This window comes from Pleurodeles waltl, chromosome 1_1, assembly GCF_031143425.1.
Source record: "Pleurodeles waltl isolate 20211129_DDA chromosome 1_1, aPleWal1.hap1.20221129, whole genome shotgun sequence".
In the NCBI taxonomy this organism is placed as follows: domain Eukaryota; kingdom Metazoa; phylum Chordata; class Amphibia; order Caudata; family Salamandridae; genus Pleurodeles; species Pleurodeles waltl.
Genome location: NC_090436.1, coordinates 45,565,375 through 45,584,252, shown reverse-complemented (window position 1 = coordinate 45,584,252; position 18,878 = coordinate 45,565,375). Strand labels below are relative to the sequence as shown.

At 48.1% G+C, this 18,878-nt stretch overlaps 1 protein-coding gene across 1 annotated transcript in view; it reads right to left on the bottom strand.

The window, feature by feature from the left end:
• LOC138260332 (uncharacterized) overlaps positions 1 to 18,878 on the bottom strand; it is a 296,148-nt gene that overhangs the window by 90,736 nt on the left and 186,534 nt on the right. The window contains exon 4 of the mRNA XM_069208773.1: positions 10,234 to 10,417. Within this exon, the coding sequence (XP_069064874.1) occupies positions 10,234 to 10,417 (184 nt within the window). The remainder of the gene's footprint in view (positions 1 to 10,233; positions 10,418 to 18,878) is intronic.

The window sequence follows — 18,878 nt, the reverse complement described above, 5'->3', positions numbered from 1 at the left end:
GTAAGTTGTAAATCAAATAGCTGGGACAGTCCTGCTATGGAACAAAAGAAAGGATAGGCACAGAATGGAGGCAGACATTGTCTCTCAAATCTCCTTGAAGTGATTTTGGAGGGTTTGGGGGCTTCTTCAAAGCACACTGGTCCAAATACAATTCGGGCATACATGTGCCTAAAACAGTCGTAGTTCATTAGTCATTTAGACAAAAAAAAACAATCTACAATCATACAGTTTACACAGCTAGCTACTTTTTTTCTCAATGCAGTTCATAGTAGAAAGTAGAAAGTTCTATGATGCCCCAGGTCTGGTTAGGGAAGTACAGTTCGTACTCCAACTCAGGTGGTTCACCCAGAAGTTGGTCAGCTAACACACTACCATGTCCTGAGTCCCACCAATCATCACCCTCATCCACCTCCTGTTGTACTTCAGGTATGCTGTAATTTAGTGGTATAAAGTGCTGTTTCATTTTGATCATGGTCAATCTCTCGATTTGGGTCCTTCTCACTTTCACAACTGCACCGGCTGCTCTGAACACGCTCAACAGACATACATACTTTATTGCCAGCCTGGTGAGCCCTGTCCATTGGCGCCTCTTCCCATACCAATACACCAATGGGCTTTGATCCAAATAAATGTTGGGTTAACCAGGTAGGCCTGGCACATCCATTCAATAGTCATTGGTGCTCCACCTTGCCTGTGCTCTTTTGCCTTCGCCTCTGCAGTGGACTTAAGCCCTGCCTTTAGAAAGCAATCAAATCCAGATTTTAGGGCTGCTGCTCCTGTTTCTGTTGTTATTGCTGGTGTTGATTTTGGCTAATGTGAGCCTACAGCACTGTCTGCAGGCTCTATGGAAGTTGTAGGCTGCACCCCAGAATTTCTGCCCATGATTGGGGCTCTAATCTCCATCCGTTCTTTTCCTAGGTCTCTGGCTTGCTTTAGCAATCCATGTCTTGTAGGTTAAAACATCCCCATCTGAAAAAAGAATGAAAGTGGCAAGTAATTGTACTGTGGGTCAAGAATTGTGGCATGGATGTAATTTTTGGATGACACAGTGTCTCTTTGCAGCCTTGTATTAACAGAAAAGTGAAGAGGGAAGCTCTCTGACAACTCCTGTGCATCTGTTTTTTTCATCCGTACCTGCATATGTTTCAGTCAACTTCTACATCTGTTTCTTCAGCATATGCACTAATAGGATAGCTTGACCCACGGTACAGTACTATTTGCTGACTTCCCATGTGAAAATTACAAAAGAAATCAACATCTCTGTCAGGTATTTGACCAAGCTCCATTGGTCCATCTCAATGATCATGCCTTTCACAGTTGCATCCTCTCTTTGCATGAGATATTTATTGATCGGTCTGCACTGTTCAAACCGATGCAGCAACATATAATAACTAGAATTCCAATGTTTTGGCACCTCGTGTATGAGGGCTTTAACTGGCATTCTGTTGTCACTCTGGATAATCCTCAACAGCTTGCGGGCTTTAAAAGAATGGCTAAAATGAGTGCAGATTCTTCTGCATGTGGACAGTTACTGACTCGAGTTTTTTTTTTAGGAAGCCCTGTACAATGTTTAGGCAGTGCGCCAAACACAGAACTACCCAGGGTATTGGGTTTCCAGGAGATCCCTATGGGCTGCCGCATTTCTTTTGCCACCCATAGGGAGCTCTGACAATTCTTACACAGGCCTGCCACTGCAGCCTGAGTGAAAAAACGTCCACGTTATTTCACAGCCATTTTTCACTGCACATATGCAACTTATAAGTCACCTAAATGTCTATATGTCTAACTTTCACTTAGTGAAGTTTGGGTGCCAAGTTACTTAGTGTGTGGGCACCCTGGCCACATCATTCAGGGCAAATTCCCCGGACTTTGTGAATGCGGGGACACCATTACACGCTTGCACTATACATAGGTCACCACCTATGTATAGCGTCACAATGGTAACTCCGAACATGGCCATGTAACATGTCTAAGATCATGGAATTGTCACCCCAATACCATTATGGTATTGGGGGGACAATTCCATGATCCCCCGGGTCTCTAGCACAGAACCCGGGTACTGCCAAACTGCCTTTCCTGAGTTTCCACTGCAACTGCTGCTGCTGCCAAGCCCTCAGACAGGTTTCTGCCCTCCTGGGGTCCAGGCAGCCCTGGCCCAGGAAGGCAGAACAAAGGATTTCTTCTAAGAGAGGGTGTTACACCCTCTCCCTTTGGAAATAGGTGTGAAGGGCTGGGGAGGAGTAGCCTCCCCCAGCCTCTGGAAATGCTTTGATGGGCACAGATGGTGCCCATCTCTGCATAAGCCAGTCTACACCAGTTCAGGGATCCCCCAGCCCTGCTCTGGTGCGAAACTCGACAAAGGAAAGGGGAGTGACCACTCCCCTGACCAGTATCTCCCAGGGGAGGTGCCCAGAGCTCCTCCAGTGTGTCCCAGACCTCCGCCATCTTGGAAACAGAGGTGTTGGGGGCACACTGGACTGCTCTGAGTGGCCAATGCCAGCAGGTGACGGCAGAGACCCCCTCTGATAGGCTCTTACCTTTCTTGGTAGCCAATCCTCCTTTCTTGGTAGTCAAACCTCCTTTTCTAGCTATTTAGGGTCTCTGCTTTGGGGAATTCTTCAGATAACGAATGCAAGAGCTCACCAGAGTTCCTCTGCATCTCCCTCTTCGACTTCTACCAAGGTTCGACCGCTGACTGCTCCAGGACGCCTGCAAAACCGCAACAAAGTAACAAGACGACTACCAGCACCATTGTAGCGCCTCATCCTGCCAGCTTTCTCGACTGTTTCCTGGTGGTGCATGCTCTGGGGTACACCTGCCTTTACCCTGCACTGGAAGCCAAGAAGAAATCTCCAGTGGGTCGACGTAATCTTCCCCCTGCTAACGCAGGCACCAAAAGACTGCATCATCGGTCCTCTGGGTCCCCTTTCATCCTGACGAGCCTGGTCCCTGGTACACAGGAACTCTATCCAAGTGACTCCCACAGTCCAGTGATCCTTCAGTCCAAGTTTGGTGGAGGTAAGTCCTTGCCTCCCCACGCTAGACTGCAAACCTGTGTCCTGCGTGATTTGCAGCTGCTCCGGCTCCTGTGCACCCTTCCAGGATTTCCTTTGTGCACAGCCTAGCCTGGGTCCCCAGCACTCCGTCCTGCAGTGCTCAACCCACTGAGTTGGCCTCCGGCGTCGTGGGACCCTCCTTTGTGACTCTGGGTCAGCTCCAGTTCACAAATCTTCTAAGTGCCTGTTCAGGTACTTCTGCGGGTGCTGCCTGCTTTTGTGGGGGCTCAACGAGTTTCTGAACACCCCCTCTGTCTCCTTCTCCAAGGGGCAAAATCCTGGTCCTTCCTGGTCCCCAGCAGCACCCAAAAACCTCTACTGCAACTCTTGCAGCTAGCAAGGCTTGTTTGTGGTATTTCTGCATGGGAACACTTCTGCAACCTTCATCACGACGTGGGACATCTTCCAACCAAAGGAGAAGTTCCTAGTTCTCTTTGTTCTTGCAGAAATCCAAGATTCTTCTATCCAGAGGCAGCTTCCTTGCACCTTCATCCAGGGTTTCCTGGGCTCCTACCCCCCCAGGACACTGTTGCGACTATTGGACTTGGTCCGCTTGCCTTGCAGGTCCTCAGGTCCAGGAATCCGTTTTCAGTGCACTGCTGGTGTTTGTGGTTCTTGCAGAATCCCCCTATCACGACTACTGTGTTCTTTTGGGGTAGTAGGTGTACTTTACTCCTACGTTTCAGGGTCTTGGGATGGGGTATCTTGGACACCCTGACTGTTTTCTTACAATCCCAGCGACCCTCTACAAGCTCCCATAGGTCTGGGGTCCATTCGTGATTCGCATTCCACTTTGGAGTATATGGTTTGTGTTGCCCCTAGACCTATGTCTGCCTATTGCAATCTATTGTAATTCTACACTGTTTGCATTACTTTTCTGACTCTTACTTACCTGTTTTGGGTTTGTGTACATATAGCTTGTGTATATTACTTACCTTCTTACTGAGGGTACTCACTGAGATACTTGTGGCATATTGTCATACCTTTATTTTTAGTAACTCTGAGTATTGTGTTTTATTATGATATTGTCCATATGATATAAGTGGTATAGTAGGAGCTTTGCATGTCTCCTAGTTCAGCCTAAGCTGCTTTGCCATAGCTACCTTCTATCAGCCTAAGCTGCTAGAAACACCTCTATTCTACTAATAAGGGATAACTGTACCTGGCACAGAGTGTAAGTACCTCTGGTACCCACTACAAGCCAGGCCAGCCTCCTACAGCCACCATGACTTGGCATTTACTATATTAGTGCCATTGTCTGTGACAACAAATCCAATGTTAAGCCGTCTGGGGCACATCCATTCACAGACCTTTTTGTTAAAGTCATCCAAGATGTTTGCAGTTGCATGGGATTTCTCAATGGCGAACATAGCTACTGTTGCATGCTTCCAAGCACCATTAAGAATTTTAGCTTGTTAATACCTGCAGATATAATTTCTCTAACCCCCACAAAAGAGGACCAGTGTGCATTGATGCATACGTAATCAATGGCATGGCAACTGGTCCAAATGTCTGTCGTCAGGTGGATTATCTTGTCAACACTCTGCTGCAAAGCTTGTCCAACCAATTCTAGCACATCATGATCTGGCGAAATATGTCTGACTGAGAACCTTCCATTTCGGGCAGATAGCCACCCCAAATTTGAGAAAACCCCCTCCTTCCACCAAAGAAAAAGGGAGGAGGTCCAACGCTAACATTTTAGCCAGCTTCCCGTTGTACAAACGTTCTGTTGGGTGGTTGCGTTCGTACTGCCCCTTCTGCCTAAACATGTTTTTTTTTTTTTGCTGGTGCCACTGATGCAGGCGACTTTGAAGGTGGTGGTAGGCTCAATGTGCATCTAAGGGGGGCAGCCACTGTAGGTTCTTGCCTTAGTGTTTCGACCTGACTCTGAGTCTTCCTGTGCCATTGCGATGCTGATGTGGGCGATGATACTACTGCACTGCTGGGACAGGGCTGATTTGTGTAACAAAAATGTCACCCTCCTCTTCACTTTCACCTTCCACCATGATCAGATAACATTACCTGCTTTCAACACCTTCACTAACACCACTTGCAGGAATTTTCTTTTGGCCACTAAGGTATGCCTCCCAGCGGATTGCATGGTGTTTTCTTAAATGGGTTGTTTGGCCTCAGGTTCCATAGCTTGTAACAAACTTACCCCTACTAACACTTGCTCGGCAAATGGAGCATATGACAATGCTTGGCACCTTTTCACTAACCGTAAAGAAGTCAAAATTGGGAAGGACAACTTTCTAACACTGGTGCCACTGCCAATATATCTGAATAAGTGGTGTAGGTGGATGTTGTTTTGATGAAGGTTGCCTCTCTGCAGTGCCTTCTTCAACAGAGGTGGGTGTGGATGTAGATCCCACCCGGGGCCTTTTAAATATGGAAGCTGGCAGAGGTGGTGGTATCGGTGCCACATCTCTTGGAACAGGTTGAGAAGATGGGGTAATGTTTGACTCCAATGGGGATGGGTTAACATCCATGATGACTGGCTCGTCATCAGACTCGTCATCCTCCTATTCTTCATCCATAACTCTAAGGCTTTCAGGAACCTTCCTTTTCACTCCTTGCCTCTTGCAGCATGTCTCAGAATGAGGTAGCATCGAAGTGGAGTCTTGATTATCAGAAGTGGGGCTTGAGGAAGAAGATGGAGGAAATCTGGAAGATAGTGAATCTTTTGAAAGAGGGGCTTCTTCGACTTCATCTGCATAAAGCTCAACATCCTTATCTGCTCCTCCTTCAGGAGGAAATGCTATTGCTGGCTGTGGCTGTTCACTGGCCTAAGTTTCTGGCAACGATTGGGTACTACTTTGAGAAAGAGATCCAATTCGACATCACTGCTCATCAGTGTTCCTGTGATTAAAGAGGCTGCCTCTGTGCCAGACATGAGCTTGGACCTACTTTGGAACTGGGCCGCTGATATGGGAGTGGTGCTCCCATCAAGCTCCCTAAAGGCTTGTGCGGCAGGCACACGTCTTTCCCTAAAAAGGTCTGGGGCGACATACCAGTTGTGGGAAGCTCCTGCCTATCACTGGCCACTTTCTTGGTAGCAGCTTTCTTTGGGGCCATCTTGAAGCTGTCAGTTGGCAGTAGTATTCAGTTTCCCAAGCTGAAGAGAAGTCTGTGTCGTTGTGATTGTGGTCACACATCACATCGAGCACAGGCTTTCTGTCTGGCAACACTGTGGATGATGTCTCTTTCTCTTCGTACACATAGAAGAAAACATGCAAGAATGATCAGTGAAAAGTGGCATGGTTGTTGGAGCTGCGTTAGTAGTAGAAACAAACAAAATCATAAAATGGTTACCTAAATAAACGTACAAATAATTACAAAATACAGTGCATCCATTCAACAACATACAGAATGTAACTGTTAGCTTTGTCTGCATCAAGCTGGCATGTGGCACTCAGGGAGGTACTGGTGACAAATGGAATAATAATAATCCTTGAATAATGTGTTGTTATGTAATGCAGTGCAAGTGTACTCCTATGGCAAACATGCGGCTAATGGGGAAATCGGAAAAAAAAGAAAAACAATTGTGATTTATTTTTAAAAAATCGAAAAGCAGGCAAAAAAAGTTAAAAACTATTTAAATATTATTATTATTATTATAACACTGATATTATAAATGTAAATAAAATAAAGGGTGTCAAAAAAATGAGAAGACAAGGCTAAAAAAATTGAAAATAGATTTCAACTGCTGATGTAGTAAGGGAAGGAGACTAGCATGAAAAACCACAGGAGTTGGAAGGCAAGGTATGGTGAAGGTGAAAAATGCAAAAAAAAAAGTATATAACAAAATACAAAAAACTGCCTATACTGTACATTTACTAATAAGCATTGGCCTACTATCCCTGAATAAATACACAAAATGTCCGCCAGCCACATGGTCAAACAAAAAACCAGCAAGGAGGCATGGCCACCACAACAAAGAAGAGCACATGTAGCCCTAAAGCACACTGGCTGCATACACAAAATGGCTGCCAGCCACATAGTCAAACTATAACCAGCAAGGAGGCATGGCCACCACAACAAAGAACACATGCAGGACTACTGGGTGCCTAAACAAAATGGCCACCAACCACATCAAACAACAAGCAAGATAAACAGAAAACAAAAAATACATATAGGTATAGGACTATAATTTTGACTATACAAAATAGGCCCCTGGCATGGGGAACAAAGACAAATGGTGGCCTAAGACAAACACTCTCACACACTGGCCAAAGAAGGCATTGATACAGGAGAAAAAAACAGAATTAATTTAGAATTAGTAATTCCACTAAAATTAAAGGGGCTAAACATTTTACAACAACAAAACACATTATACAAGGGTAGCGAGTATGGTAACCCCACTGTACACTGTTTCAAGAAAGAAAATGTGAAATACTGCCAAACAACATTTTGTTATCTTTATTCCAATGCCATCCACGGTGTTTCAGCTCCACAGGCACACAAACAGTTGTTTTTTCATCATGCACCCATGCCTAGTACTTGACCTACAGCTGGAAGGCTTATTCCATTAGCAGGCTATGTCACTTATCATTAACATTCAATTTAATGAATATTACAAATTTACAAAACAAAACATGGAGAAAATGTTGTGCACTGTTAAACATTTTTCCTTTGTAGAACAAGAATTACAGATAAAACTATAACTAGGCCCCAAATGCAGGCCACCCACCAGAATACATTAATTTTTTTAAATAAAAGTACAGATAAATCTTGGTGCATGCCCCCATGTAACAAACAAGTTGTACAACACCCTTACACACGTGTTTTTGAAATTACTTGTGAAATCTCAAATACAAAGTCCTTAAATCCAATGATATATCCAGGAGACAAAACAGGGATCCTTCCAGCGCAAAATCCAAGTGAAAAGTGACCAGGAGATGGAAAAAGCAGTGGGAGGAGCCTGTTGGACAGGAATAGAAAGTTGGAGTCTCTGGGGCACTTTCTGTTGTTGGAAACAAAAAACTAATTAAAAAGTACCCCTCGTTCAACAATAGCAAAGCGAACGGTCAATTAGAGAAGATTTGTCACTCAAAGTTGAAGATTTTAGCTGCTTCAGCTTTGCCAGGTTTCAGCAGCAGTCGATCGCGTTCACTCACCTATGTAAAAAAAAGATGGTCTGAAAGTCGCTGTTGTGATGCTATGTCTTGCAAGCGGGTAATAAATCTTGTTTGTGCTCATGAGAGAGCGGTCCTCTTTCGTCTCGCTTCTTTCACGCTTGAAATTACAGAAAATGAGTGCGCCAACAGGGGAAGAACAGAAAAAAACTCTGATAGGGTGCAGAGTGCAGAGTCAATCGGTAACTCTGCAGTTGCCGCAGAACGCAAAGTTGCCAAATTTCACAAACTCCACCAGCAGAGCGGAGTTTTTCACAGAGGACGATTTAAATTGACACTGGACACCTCAGCAGTGCACCTATGGGTGCACAACCTATGCTGAGGTCCCTAAACCTACATGCCCTACCATGTAGGTTTATACTGAAAATTACAATTAACCTAATTTCCATATCCACTTTACACAGAGCACTGGCCATGAGACTGGTTAGCAGTACCCAGGGCACAGCCAAGAGTCACTGACCACCAGTATCTGTCCAAAGTGTTTGGGGGTGACCAGGGAAAAACTGCCTACACTGCCCCCACAAATGAAAGGTGATGGCTACTAACCTACATTCTGGTAGTTGGCAGGGGCACTCCCAGGTCTATGTTCCACTGTGAAGTTCATCCCCTGTAGGGAAATGGACCACTTTCACAGTTTTTTTAATCCCCCCCTTATTTGCATGAGCCATCTGAGAGGTCTGTGGTCAGTTTGAACATGGGAGTGAGTGCCAAACACATATGGCCTCAACTTCTACAGACCACAGCAAAGCTCTCCCTCTCAGTGGCACTCCATTTTCTTTCTCCTGGGAGTAGTCACTTGCTGATGAAGGCAACTGGCTGATCCTGGCCCTCAAACCGACTTGCGCTAACACTGTTATTTGGAAAAGCAATAAAAAAGTTGAAAAAAACATGCATGGTTCCTCAAGATCATGTTACATGTACTTAAGTAAAGCTGAAAATTATTTAACATTGGATTTGTTAATCATACGTTGGAGCCTTGGTGACTACACCGCATGCTTTCTGTTTGAATTCACCAACGGACCACTTGTAAACGTCCACACAATTCCAACCTTCACACATCCCATATGTCACAGTAAACTTTCTATAATATTTGACTCCACAATTCACAGCCTAAGCAGCCAGCTCCACATGAACCTGCTAAGAACTTCTTAATAAGTGTTGACTGAACAGTTTGTAAAGCTCTGAAGAGCCTTCAGGTTGACAGTTGATTCTAGGTGACTAACTAGGCTGTGCTACAAAAGATGTGAAACATATAGGGGTATATTTAAGAAAAGTGGAGCTGCGCACAGTGCAACACCACTTTTCCTGCGCCCTTTAGCACCCCCTACCGCCACCATGTGTATTTAAAATATGGCGCACCATGGCGCAGGGTAGAGGGCAATAGTGTCATTTTGTTTGACGCTATTGATGCACTCTGTAGGCGTAGCGACAAAATTTTGACGCTACTACTGCACATTATATAGGGGCCCATTGTATTCAATGGCATGCCCCCTTTAGCGCCTGCTCTGGGCAAGTGTTGAAAGTGTCATAAAAAATGACGCTGGGAAATCTGTTAGATTTCCTTGTGCCATTTTTTCAGCCCTCCTAACAGGAGAACGCCCCCTTTGCATATATTATGCTAGCGCAGGCATAATTTAGCGCAAGGGGTTACAAAGTGGCTCAATGCACTAATTTCGCCACTTTGAAAATATGGTGCGGCGTTTTTGGCCTTCTAATGCCACATTAGTGTAAAAAAATAATGCTAATGTGGCATCAGAATAGTGCTAGGGGCTCTTAAATATGCCCCATAATGTTCTACATCCTAAGGAAATTATATGCTTCCTACAGAAAGTAATAAAAAAGTCTTCCTAAGAGCTGTCCCTTTAACATGGGTTGTTAGTTCACAGAAGGAAACAAAGAGATTTCCTTGACATAAAGGTCAAATTCTGGGGCAACCTATCCGTGCAGAGTCAGAGCATCTCAGCTCCTTCTTGTTATGATGCACAGTAATAGTTACCTAATCACATTCATGGATACAATAAAGTAAGCAGGTAAATCTGTACCGCAATTGTGTTGATGTCAGTCAAACTCCAAGTATGTGAAGTGGATGTCTTTGCAGCAAAACGGCTACTTCCTCCTACACCAATAAGAGGTATTTTAGCTTCGAAGGAGACTTCAGCCTCCAATCCGAATACAAATCCATGCTCGTGGGAAAACTGGGTCTGAACAGTACATGTTTTGTCAATTCTGAAATCAACAGATATACACCATAGTTAGAGAATGTCATGACAAGAAACTGTAGATTATCAAGTTCAGCTTTATTTAGGTAAAAAATACCATAAAATCACATTTTACAAAACACTTAGATAAATATAAAGAAAAAAATGAAAAAAACGAGAATAAAATCCTCTGGCTAATAATTTCAAACATCCAATTAACACTATATACCAGAAGCGACATCTAAAACAGAGATAAAAATGCAGTGCAATATAAATAAATTTGAGTTTATACCCAAATACTAAGAATATAACCTCACGGGAGAAACAGATATCAATTTAATACTTCACATTCATAAATTGTCTATAAAAAGCTGAAACTATTGGGCTGCGACTCCACGCTGAACTCAACTTTGATACAATACATTATAAATTACCCCTCAAAGATTTTGCTCTAGTATGCCAGATTGCCTCTAAAGATTTTGCCAATGCACATGCCACAGTCCCATGAGGGTTTGTTTTGCAAATCCTAAGGGCTAAAGGCTGGTTCCTAAGACCCATGGATCTTCAAAGTGGTATGATCCAAAGGGCCCTCTGCTTAGAATAGGCAGGACAAAGAAATAAAACATGGGCAGTGCACTCGGCAATTCCACATCCCATTGGACATAAATCTGAATGTCTTTCATGTTGGGTCTATCTGCAAGTGAAAGTCTGTAGTGGTAGAGACCCTAATCTAAATCTGATATAAAGTGCATTTGCTAGAGGAGATATAATCAAATCCATGTAATGCTCAAATTCATAGTGGCACTTGACTGATATAAAACTATCTGTTATACTAAAAAAAGGCACCTCTGCTAACTTTTCTACTTGTAGGCTTAGCCAATACGCATCCTGTTAGAAATGGGGTTTCTGGTTGGCTAGGGTATGCACCTCAGCCAGGCAGAACTTACCCACTCTAGTCAGGGCAAGGGAGTTACACGTCCAAGATAACCCCTGCTCACCCCCTTGGTAGCTTGGCACGAGCAGTCAGGCTTAACCCGGAGGCAATGCGTAAAGCGCTTGCACAACACACACATACATGTGACGCAATATCCCCACCACAAAGGAAACACAACACCAGATTATATGAAAATATACTGTATTGTACACAACGTAATTATTAGACCAACATCACATAACAGTACTATCCTGCTACCTTAGCAGTTGTCAGAACACGTTACACATTAATTACTCTGCAAACTAGCAGTAGTCACACATAACACACAGGTTACTCCATATTCTGCAACATAAGCAGTAGTCAGGAAACACGTTATCACATTAGAACACTTGTCATAAGCATATCATAAAACGCCCATAGTAGGAACATTAGAAAACCTATGGCAAGTAGGGAAACATATTAGCAAGTCATGTCCATAAAAGGAACATGTGCACACATATGTAAAAGCATCAAAATACAGGTAGGCAATATATCATAATGGCAAAGTCTGTCGAAAGAACTTTAGACTATAATCATATTGGTTTCTTTGAACAGTACCTGTTTTGATGAGGAGGCACTTCCGTGCCTGAAACGAATAAATGGGGCCCCCGGCGCTCTTCTGCGCAAAACGGGGGCCTCCCTAACTTGGCAACTAGAGAGGGGCGGCACGCACCCTCTCTGATTCCTTGCCGGGCCCCTTCTGGGACCCGGGATCATTGGGGGACCCCCCGGGCCTTCACCGGCCCTCTCCAGGGGGGGGCCCAAGTCAGGGAAATCCTTGCAGGTGGAGGGGGGCGCCTCGCGCTCCCCCCTCTCAGAAACGCGGGCCCCTCCGGGGACCCGCTAAACCCTGGGGTCTCCCTGGACCTCCGTGGCCCTGCCAATGGGAGACCCCGTGATAGAAGACTCCTGGCCCGCGAGGGGGCCAACAAGAGAGTTGGGGGCCAGGGCGAGCCTCCGGTGAGGCTGCCGCCCGGCCTGGAATCGCAGGAGAGTCCTCCGGGACTCCTGCACGAGAGGGAGAGGCGTCCTCCTCTCCCTCTCCGTCCAGATGACGTTGCGGTCCCAGGTGGGGCCGGCTGGTGCCCCGGGGGCGCCCTGAGAAGGGCGCGTCCCCCGGGAGCACGCGAGGAGCAGGCTTGCTCCGATTTCTTAAAAAAATGATCCTCCCTGTGCCCCGGGGGCACAGAGCTGAGCGCGCTCCTCGCGCTCAGCAACGAAGAAATAACCCGGCTGCGGCGGTGATATTTTCTCGGCACAAACGCGCTCCAGGAAGCGCGAGGACACCAGGTGAAACCCGGGCTGCGGCGGTGATCTCAACGAAGCGCTTTTCACAGCGCTAGGAAGATTATGCAGCCTGGGCTGCGGCGGTGATCTTCTGCAGCATAGAACAAGAGCGCTTTTCCCCTAAGCGCTAAGGCAATATTATAGAAGATCGGTGCAGGGGTCAGGGGCCACAGCACCCTGCCCCTGGGAACAATAATCCAGGAAAAGGTACAGGGCTGGTGGGCCCAGCTACAGGCCAGCACAAAGGATGCAGATGGTGGCAGTTCCTCCTAGTGACCAGGCAGGTCACAGGTCAGCACAGCAGCAGCAGTCCATGGCGGTTTCCTGGTAAGTCCATTCATCAGCGTTCTGTGTCCAGTTTCAAGTTCCAAGAATGTTCAAATTGTGGGGAAAATTCCCCTGTACTTATAGTCAGTTCTTACAGTGTTTTACAGTGGTAGGGAGAGGAGGTTCCAGCCAGTTACAACTGGTTCTGGGAGTGCCCCCTCTCTCCTTTCAGCACAGGCTCCAAACATCAGTGGGGGGTTAACGACCCTATTGTGTGAGGCCAGGGCACAGCCTTTACAAATGTAGGTGTGCCCCGCCTCTCCCTTCTCTCAGCCCAGGAAGACTATTCAGTATGTAGATGCACCTCAGTGACACCTCCACCCTCCCTGTGTACAGGCTGTCTGAAAAGTATGCACAAAGCCCCAACTGTCACTCTGCCCAGACGTGGATTGGAGTCAAGCTGCAAAACACCAGAATCATAAGCACAGATAAATGCGCACTTTCTAGAAGTGGCATTTCTGTGATAGTAATAAAAAATACACCCACACCAGTAAGCAGTATTTATTATCACCATCACAACCATACCAAACACGCCTACGCTAGCCCTCATAAATCAGACAATACCCCTACACATAAGGCAGGGCATTTCTAATGCAATCCTATGAGAAGGCAGCACTCACAGCAGTGAGACACCAAGTTAGGCTGTTTGTCACTACCAGGACAGGCCATGCAATATGGCACATGTCCTACCTTTCTACATACATGGCACCCTGCCCACAGGGCGTACTTTAGGGGTGACTTACATGTAGTAAAAGGGGAGTCCTGGGCCTGGCAAGTAAATTTAGATGCCAGGTCCCTGTGGCAGAAAACTGCGCACACAGGCCCTGCGCTAGCAGGCCTGAGACAGGTTTGAAAGTCTACTTCAGTGGGTGGCGCAAGCAGCGCTGCAGGCCCACTAGTAGTATTTAATTTACAGGCCCTGGGTATAGAGATACCACTGTACAAGGGACTTATAGGTAAATTAAATATGCCAATCAGGTATAAGCCAATCATACCAACTTTAGATGGGAGAGCACCTGCACTTTAACACTGGTCAGCAGTGATAAAGTGCTCAGAGTCCTAGAGCCAACAGCGAAAGGTCAGAAAAACCAGGAGGAAGGAGGCAAAAAGACTAGGGATGACCATGCGTATGGCCAAAAGTCCAACACAACCCCCTACCAGCCAAAATCCAGGGGAGAACAATCAATACCTTGATGTACTTTCCTGATTGGGGCGATAGAACAAGGACCCAGGCCCACAACAGCAGGGGCATGTTCCAGTTCTACGCCTTCCTGACTCCACTGGGATCTCTCTGTCAATGCGTCCCAGGCAGCCTAGACCAACCCACGGGGATTCTCTAGCTGCCAATGGCCAGAACCAGGCCCCAGGCCATCTAGGAGCCTCTGGTCTCTGAAACCATAATGAGTGGGGGGCGGTAGCCCCAGGTGCAAAGCAACCTGTCTCCACTCCCTTTCCGATCAGTTCAGGGGCTCTACCCTGCCACTGATCCACCAACCTAGGGTCCGCACCCATAGGTTCTACAGGGGCTAGAGGCGAGGCTCTCCTCCCTCTACCCCTCCTTCTAGGATCCCGCCCTCCTCTCCTAGGAGGGGTATCACCAGAATCCACACTTGCCAGGGTGCTGGGTACAGCAGCCCTGCACAACTTTCTCGCCAGCCCAGGATCACTACCTGGCGACTGACCACCCAACCTAGGGACGACACCCTTGGGTTGCACCGGGGTCCAGGGCGGGCTTCCCCCTCCCTGACCCCCACTTCCAGAGTCCTGCATCTCCCCACCTCGGGAGAAGCCACCAGAAGTTTCACACAGGGGGGTGAGCACACTAACCGCCCCCCCAACCAGGTCAGAGTTTACCCCCTGAACCCGTCTATCTAGTCCAGGGACGACACCCTTAGACTGGACCATTGCCCAGCGAACCAGGACTTCCTTGGGAGCACACCTACCCCCTACCAGTTCAGAGCTTACCCCCTGAATCTGGCAATCCAACCCAGAGTCACTACCCTGCGGTTGAACCACTGCCTGGCGCACCAGGACTTCCTTGGGAGCACACGTACTCCCCATCAGGTCAGAGTTTACCCCCTGAACCTGATCATCCAACCCAGAGTCACCACCCTGCGGTTGAATCATTGCCTGGCGCACCAGGACTTCCTGGGGGGCACACCTACCCCCCACAAGGGAAACACTTTCCCCAAGGGCCACACAAGAGTCTGGCTGGCGCAGGTCTCCTGACCTCTGCCCATCTGACAGAGTCTGGATTCCCCCCAGCCCAGAAATGGTCTCACCAAGGTCATTCCTGGGGGGCTCTGCACTCAGAGCTGACCCCTGACCCTCCAGGTTCTCCACTGGGGCCCGCAGCCCCCTCTCAACCCTATGCCTGGATTTCCGCCTCCTCCGCTGTAGAGCTAGACTACCAGACACCAGGACCGGCGGAACGCTATCACCAGCCACCCGCCCAAGTCCTAATGACAAAATGGGATCCTTCTGAACAGCTGGCCCTACGGCACAGGCTAGGCTCACCTCCTGGCGTTCACTCATGGAACCCTCCAGGACCTGGGACTGGAGCTCGGGTACCCTGGGCCTCAGCCCAACCCCATTCCCTCTCCTCTGAGACTGGACATGGGGTGCCTTACCCGCCCCAATACACTGGGACCTACCTGGGACACAAGCCTTTCCCACCACACCTGGTTGGGAAACACCTAGACCACTCTCATTAGGAACACCCCCTAATGTCACACCAGACCCTCTGGTACGCAACCAGAAGTCTGCCTCCTTTGCAAGCTCCCTGGGGTCAGAGAGCTCACACACTGACAAGTGTTGGCGTAACTCTGAAAAACAACAACGAAACAGGTGCTCTCTGAGAATCAGATTAAACAGCCCTTCAAAATTGTTTACTGTGCTACCCTTCACCCATCCATCTAGTGCAATGCAGCAAGCCTCCACAAACTCCTCCCAAGACTGGTGGGACAGTTTCTTACCACCCCTAAACCTTTTTCTGTATTCCTCAGGGGAAAAACCATACTTCACAATCAGTGCGTTCTTCACAGCGGAGTACCCCTCCCTGTCACTCTCTTCTAGAGTCAGTAGGGCATCCCTCCCCTCCTCAGGAATAAAACTCCCTAGGCCAGTTCCCCAATCCTTCTCAGGGATCCTGCGCTCTACCAGAGCCCTCTCATATTCCTTTAACCACTGACGTATGTCACCCCCCTCTTGGAACCTAGGTACCAGAACTATGGGTATGTGAGGAACATCTTTGCTACAGCACTGTACATTGCTGCCACCACTGGACTCCACCTGCAGCGCTGGTGAGTCCAGAACCTTCAGACTGCGCTCTAGAGCGAGTCTTTCTCTGGAAAAGGCCCTCTCTGCCTCTGCCATTCTCTCCTGTACTAAGGCCTTCTCTACCTCAGCCCTTCTCTCCTCAACAGCTAGGCGCGCTAACTGCAACTTCAGGTCCCTCTCTTCCCGCCTATCTCTTAGCTCATCAGGCGTCAAGGAATGAGAGGTAGCCCTGCTTCTTACACTGGACCCAGCAAGGGACTCCCTATCACTGGGGCCTTCCCTGTCAACTGGCGTCCCCAACCGGTCATTCTCACCCTCCTGATCAGTCTCTCTACCACTCTCTAGGGATGAGGTCTGGGAGCCCTCCCATTGGGAACCCTCGCTACACTCAGGATCCTCTGGGTACCCCCTAAGCACACTCCCTCCCTGGGTAAATGTCACAAACCTTTCAAAGAAATTCAGAGATCTCCTGAGGTCCCCTTCTACAGGCAGCCCTCTCTCTCTACAGAACCCCTCTAATTCCTCCTGCGTGTAAAACGGCAGGTCCTCTAAATCAAAGGTAAGCCCCATCTTGAAAAGGTACAAATAACTCAACTGTGACAACCACAATACCCAAGCGTGAGAACTGAAAACAGGAAAAATGACCAAAGAGAGAAAGTTAAGAGAAGCCAAACATGTGATGGTCTAAACGCAATCCTTGTAGTGAAATAATGAGTCACAATGGTATTGTGCAAGCGCAAGTCCTATCCTCACCGCTGACAACCAATGTTAGAAATGGGGTTTCTGGTTGGCTAGGGTATGCACCTCAGCCAGACAGAACTTACCCACTCTAGTCAGGGCAAGGGAGTTACACGTCCAAGATAACCCCTGCTCACCCCCTTGGTAGCTTGGCACGAGCAGTCAGGCTTAACCCGGAGGCAATGCGTAAAGCGCTTGCACAACACACACATACATGTGACGCAATATCCCCACCACAAAGGAAACACAACACCAGATTATATGAAAATATACTGTATTGTACACAACGTAATTATTAGACCAACATCACATAACAGTACTATCCTGCTACCTTAGCAGTTGTCAGAACACGTTACACATTAATTACTCTGCAAACTAGCAGTAGTCACACATAACACACAGGTTACTCCATATTCTGCAACATAAGCAGTAGTCAGGAAACACGTTATCACATTAGAACACTTGTCATAAGCATATCATAAAACGCCCATAGTAGGAACATTAGAAAACCTATGGCAAGTAGGGAAACATATTAGCAAGTCATGTCCATAAAAGGAACATGTGCACACATATGTAAAAGCATCAAAATACAGGTAGGCAATATATCATAATGGCAAAGTCTGTCGAAAGAACTTTAGACTATAATCATATTGGTTTCTTTGAACAGTACCTGTTTTGATGAGGAGGCACTTCCGTGCCTGAAACGAATAAATGGGGCCCCCGGCGCTCTTCTGCGCAAAACGGGGGCCTCCCTAACTTGGCAACTAGAGAGGGGCGGCACGCACCCTCTCTGATTCCTTGCCGGGCCCCTTCTGGGACCCGGGATCATTGGGGGACCCCCCGGGCCTTCACCGGCCCTCTCCAGGGGGGGGCCCAAGTCAGGGAAATCCTTGCAGGTGGAGGGGGGCGCCTCGCGCTCCCCCCTCTCAGAAACGCGGGCCCCTCCGGGGACCCGCTAAACCCTGGGGTCTCCCTGGACCTCCGTGGCCCTGCCAATGGGAGACCCCGTGATAGAAGACTCCTGGCCCGCGAGGGGGCCAACAAGAGAGTTGGGGGCCAGGGCGAGCCTCCGGTGAGGCTGCCGCCCGGCCTGGAATCGCAGGAGAGTCCTCCGGGACTCCTGCACGAGAGGGAGAGGCGTCCTCCTCTCCCTCTCCGTCCAGATGACGTTGCGGTCCCAGGTGGGGCCGGCTGGTGCCCCGGGGGCGCCCTGAGAAGGGCGCGTCCCCCGGGAGCACGCGAGGAGCAGGCTTGCTCCGATTTCTTAAAAAAATGATCCTCCCTGTGCCCCGGGGGCACAGAGCTGAGCGCGCTCCTCGCGCTCAGCAACGAAGAAAGAACCCGGCTGCGGCGGTGATATTTTCTCGGCACAAACGCGCTCCAGGAAGCGCGAGGACACCAGGTGAAACCCGGGCTGCGGCGGTGATCTCAACGAAGCGCTTTTCACAGCGCTAGGAAGATTATGCAGCCTGGGCTGCGGCGGTGATCTTCTGCAGCATAGAACAAGAGCGCTTTTCCCCTAAGCGCTAAGGCAATATTATAGAAGATCGGTGCAGGGGTCAGGGGCCACAGCACCCTGCCCCTGGGAACAATAATCCAGGAAAAGGTACAGGGCTGGTGGGCCCAGCTACAGGCCAGCACAAAGGATGCAGATGGTGGCAGTTCCTCCTAGTGACCAGGCAGGTCACAGGTCAGCACAGCAGCAGCAGTCCATGGCGGTTTCCTGGTGAGTCCATTCATCAGCGTTCTGTGTCCAGTTTCAAGTTCCAAGAATGTTCAAATTGTGGGGAAAATTCCCCTGTACTTATAGTCAGTTCTTACAGTGTTTTACAGTGGTAGGGAGAGGAGGTTCCAGCCAGTTACAACTGGTTCTGGGAGTGCCCCC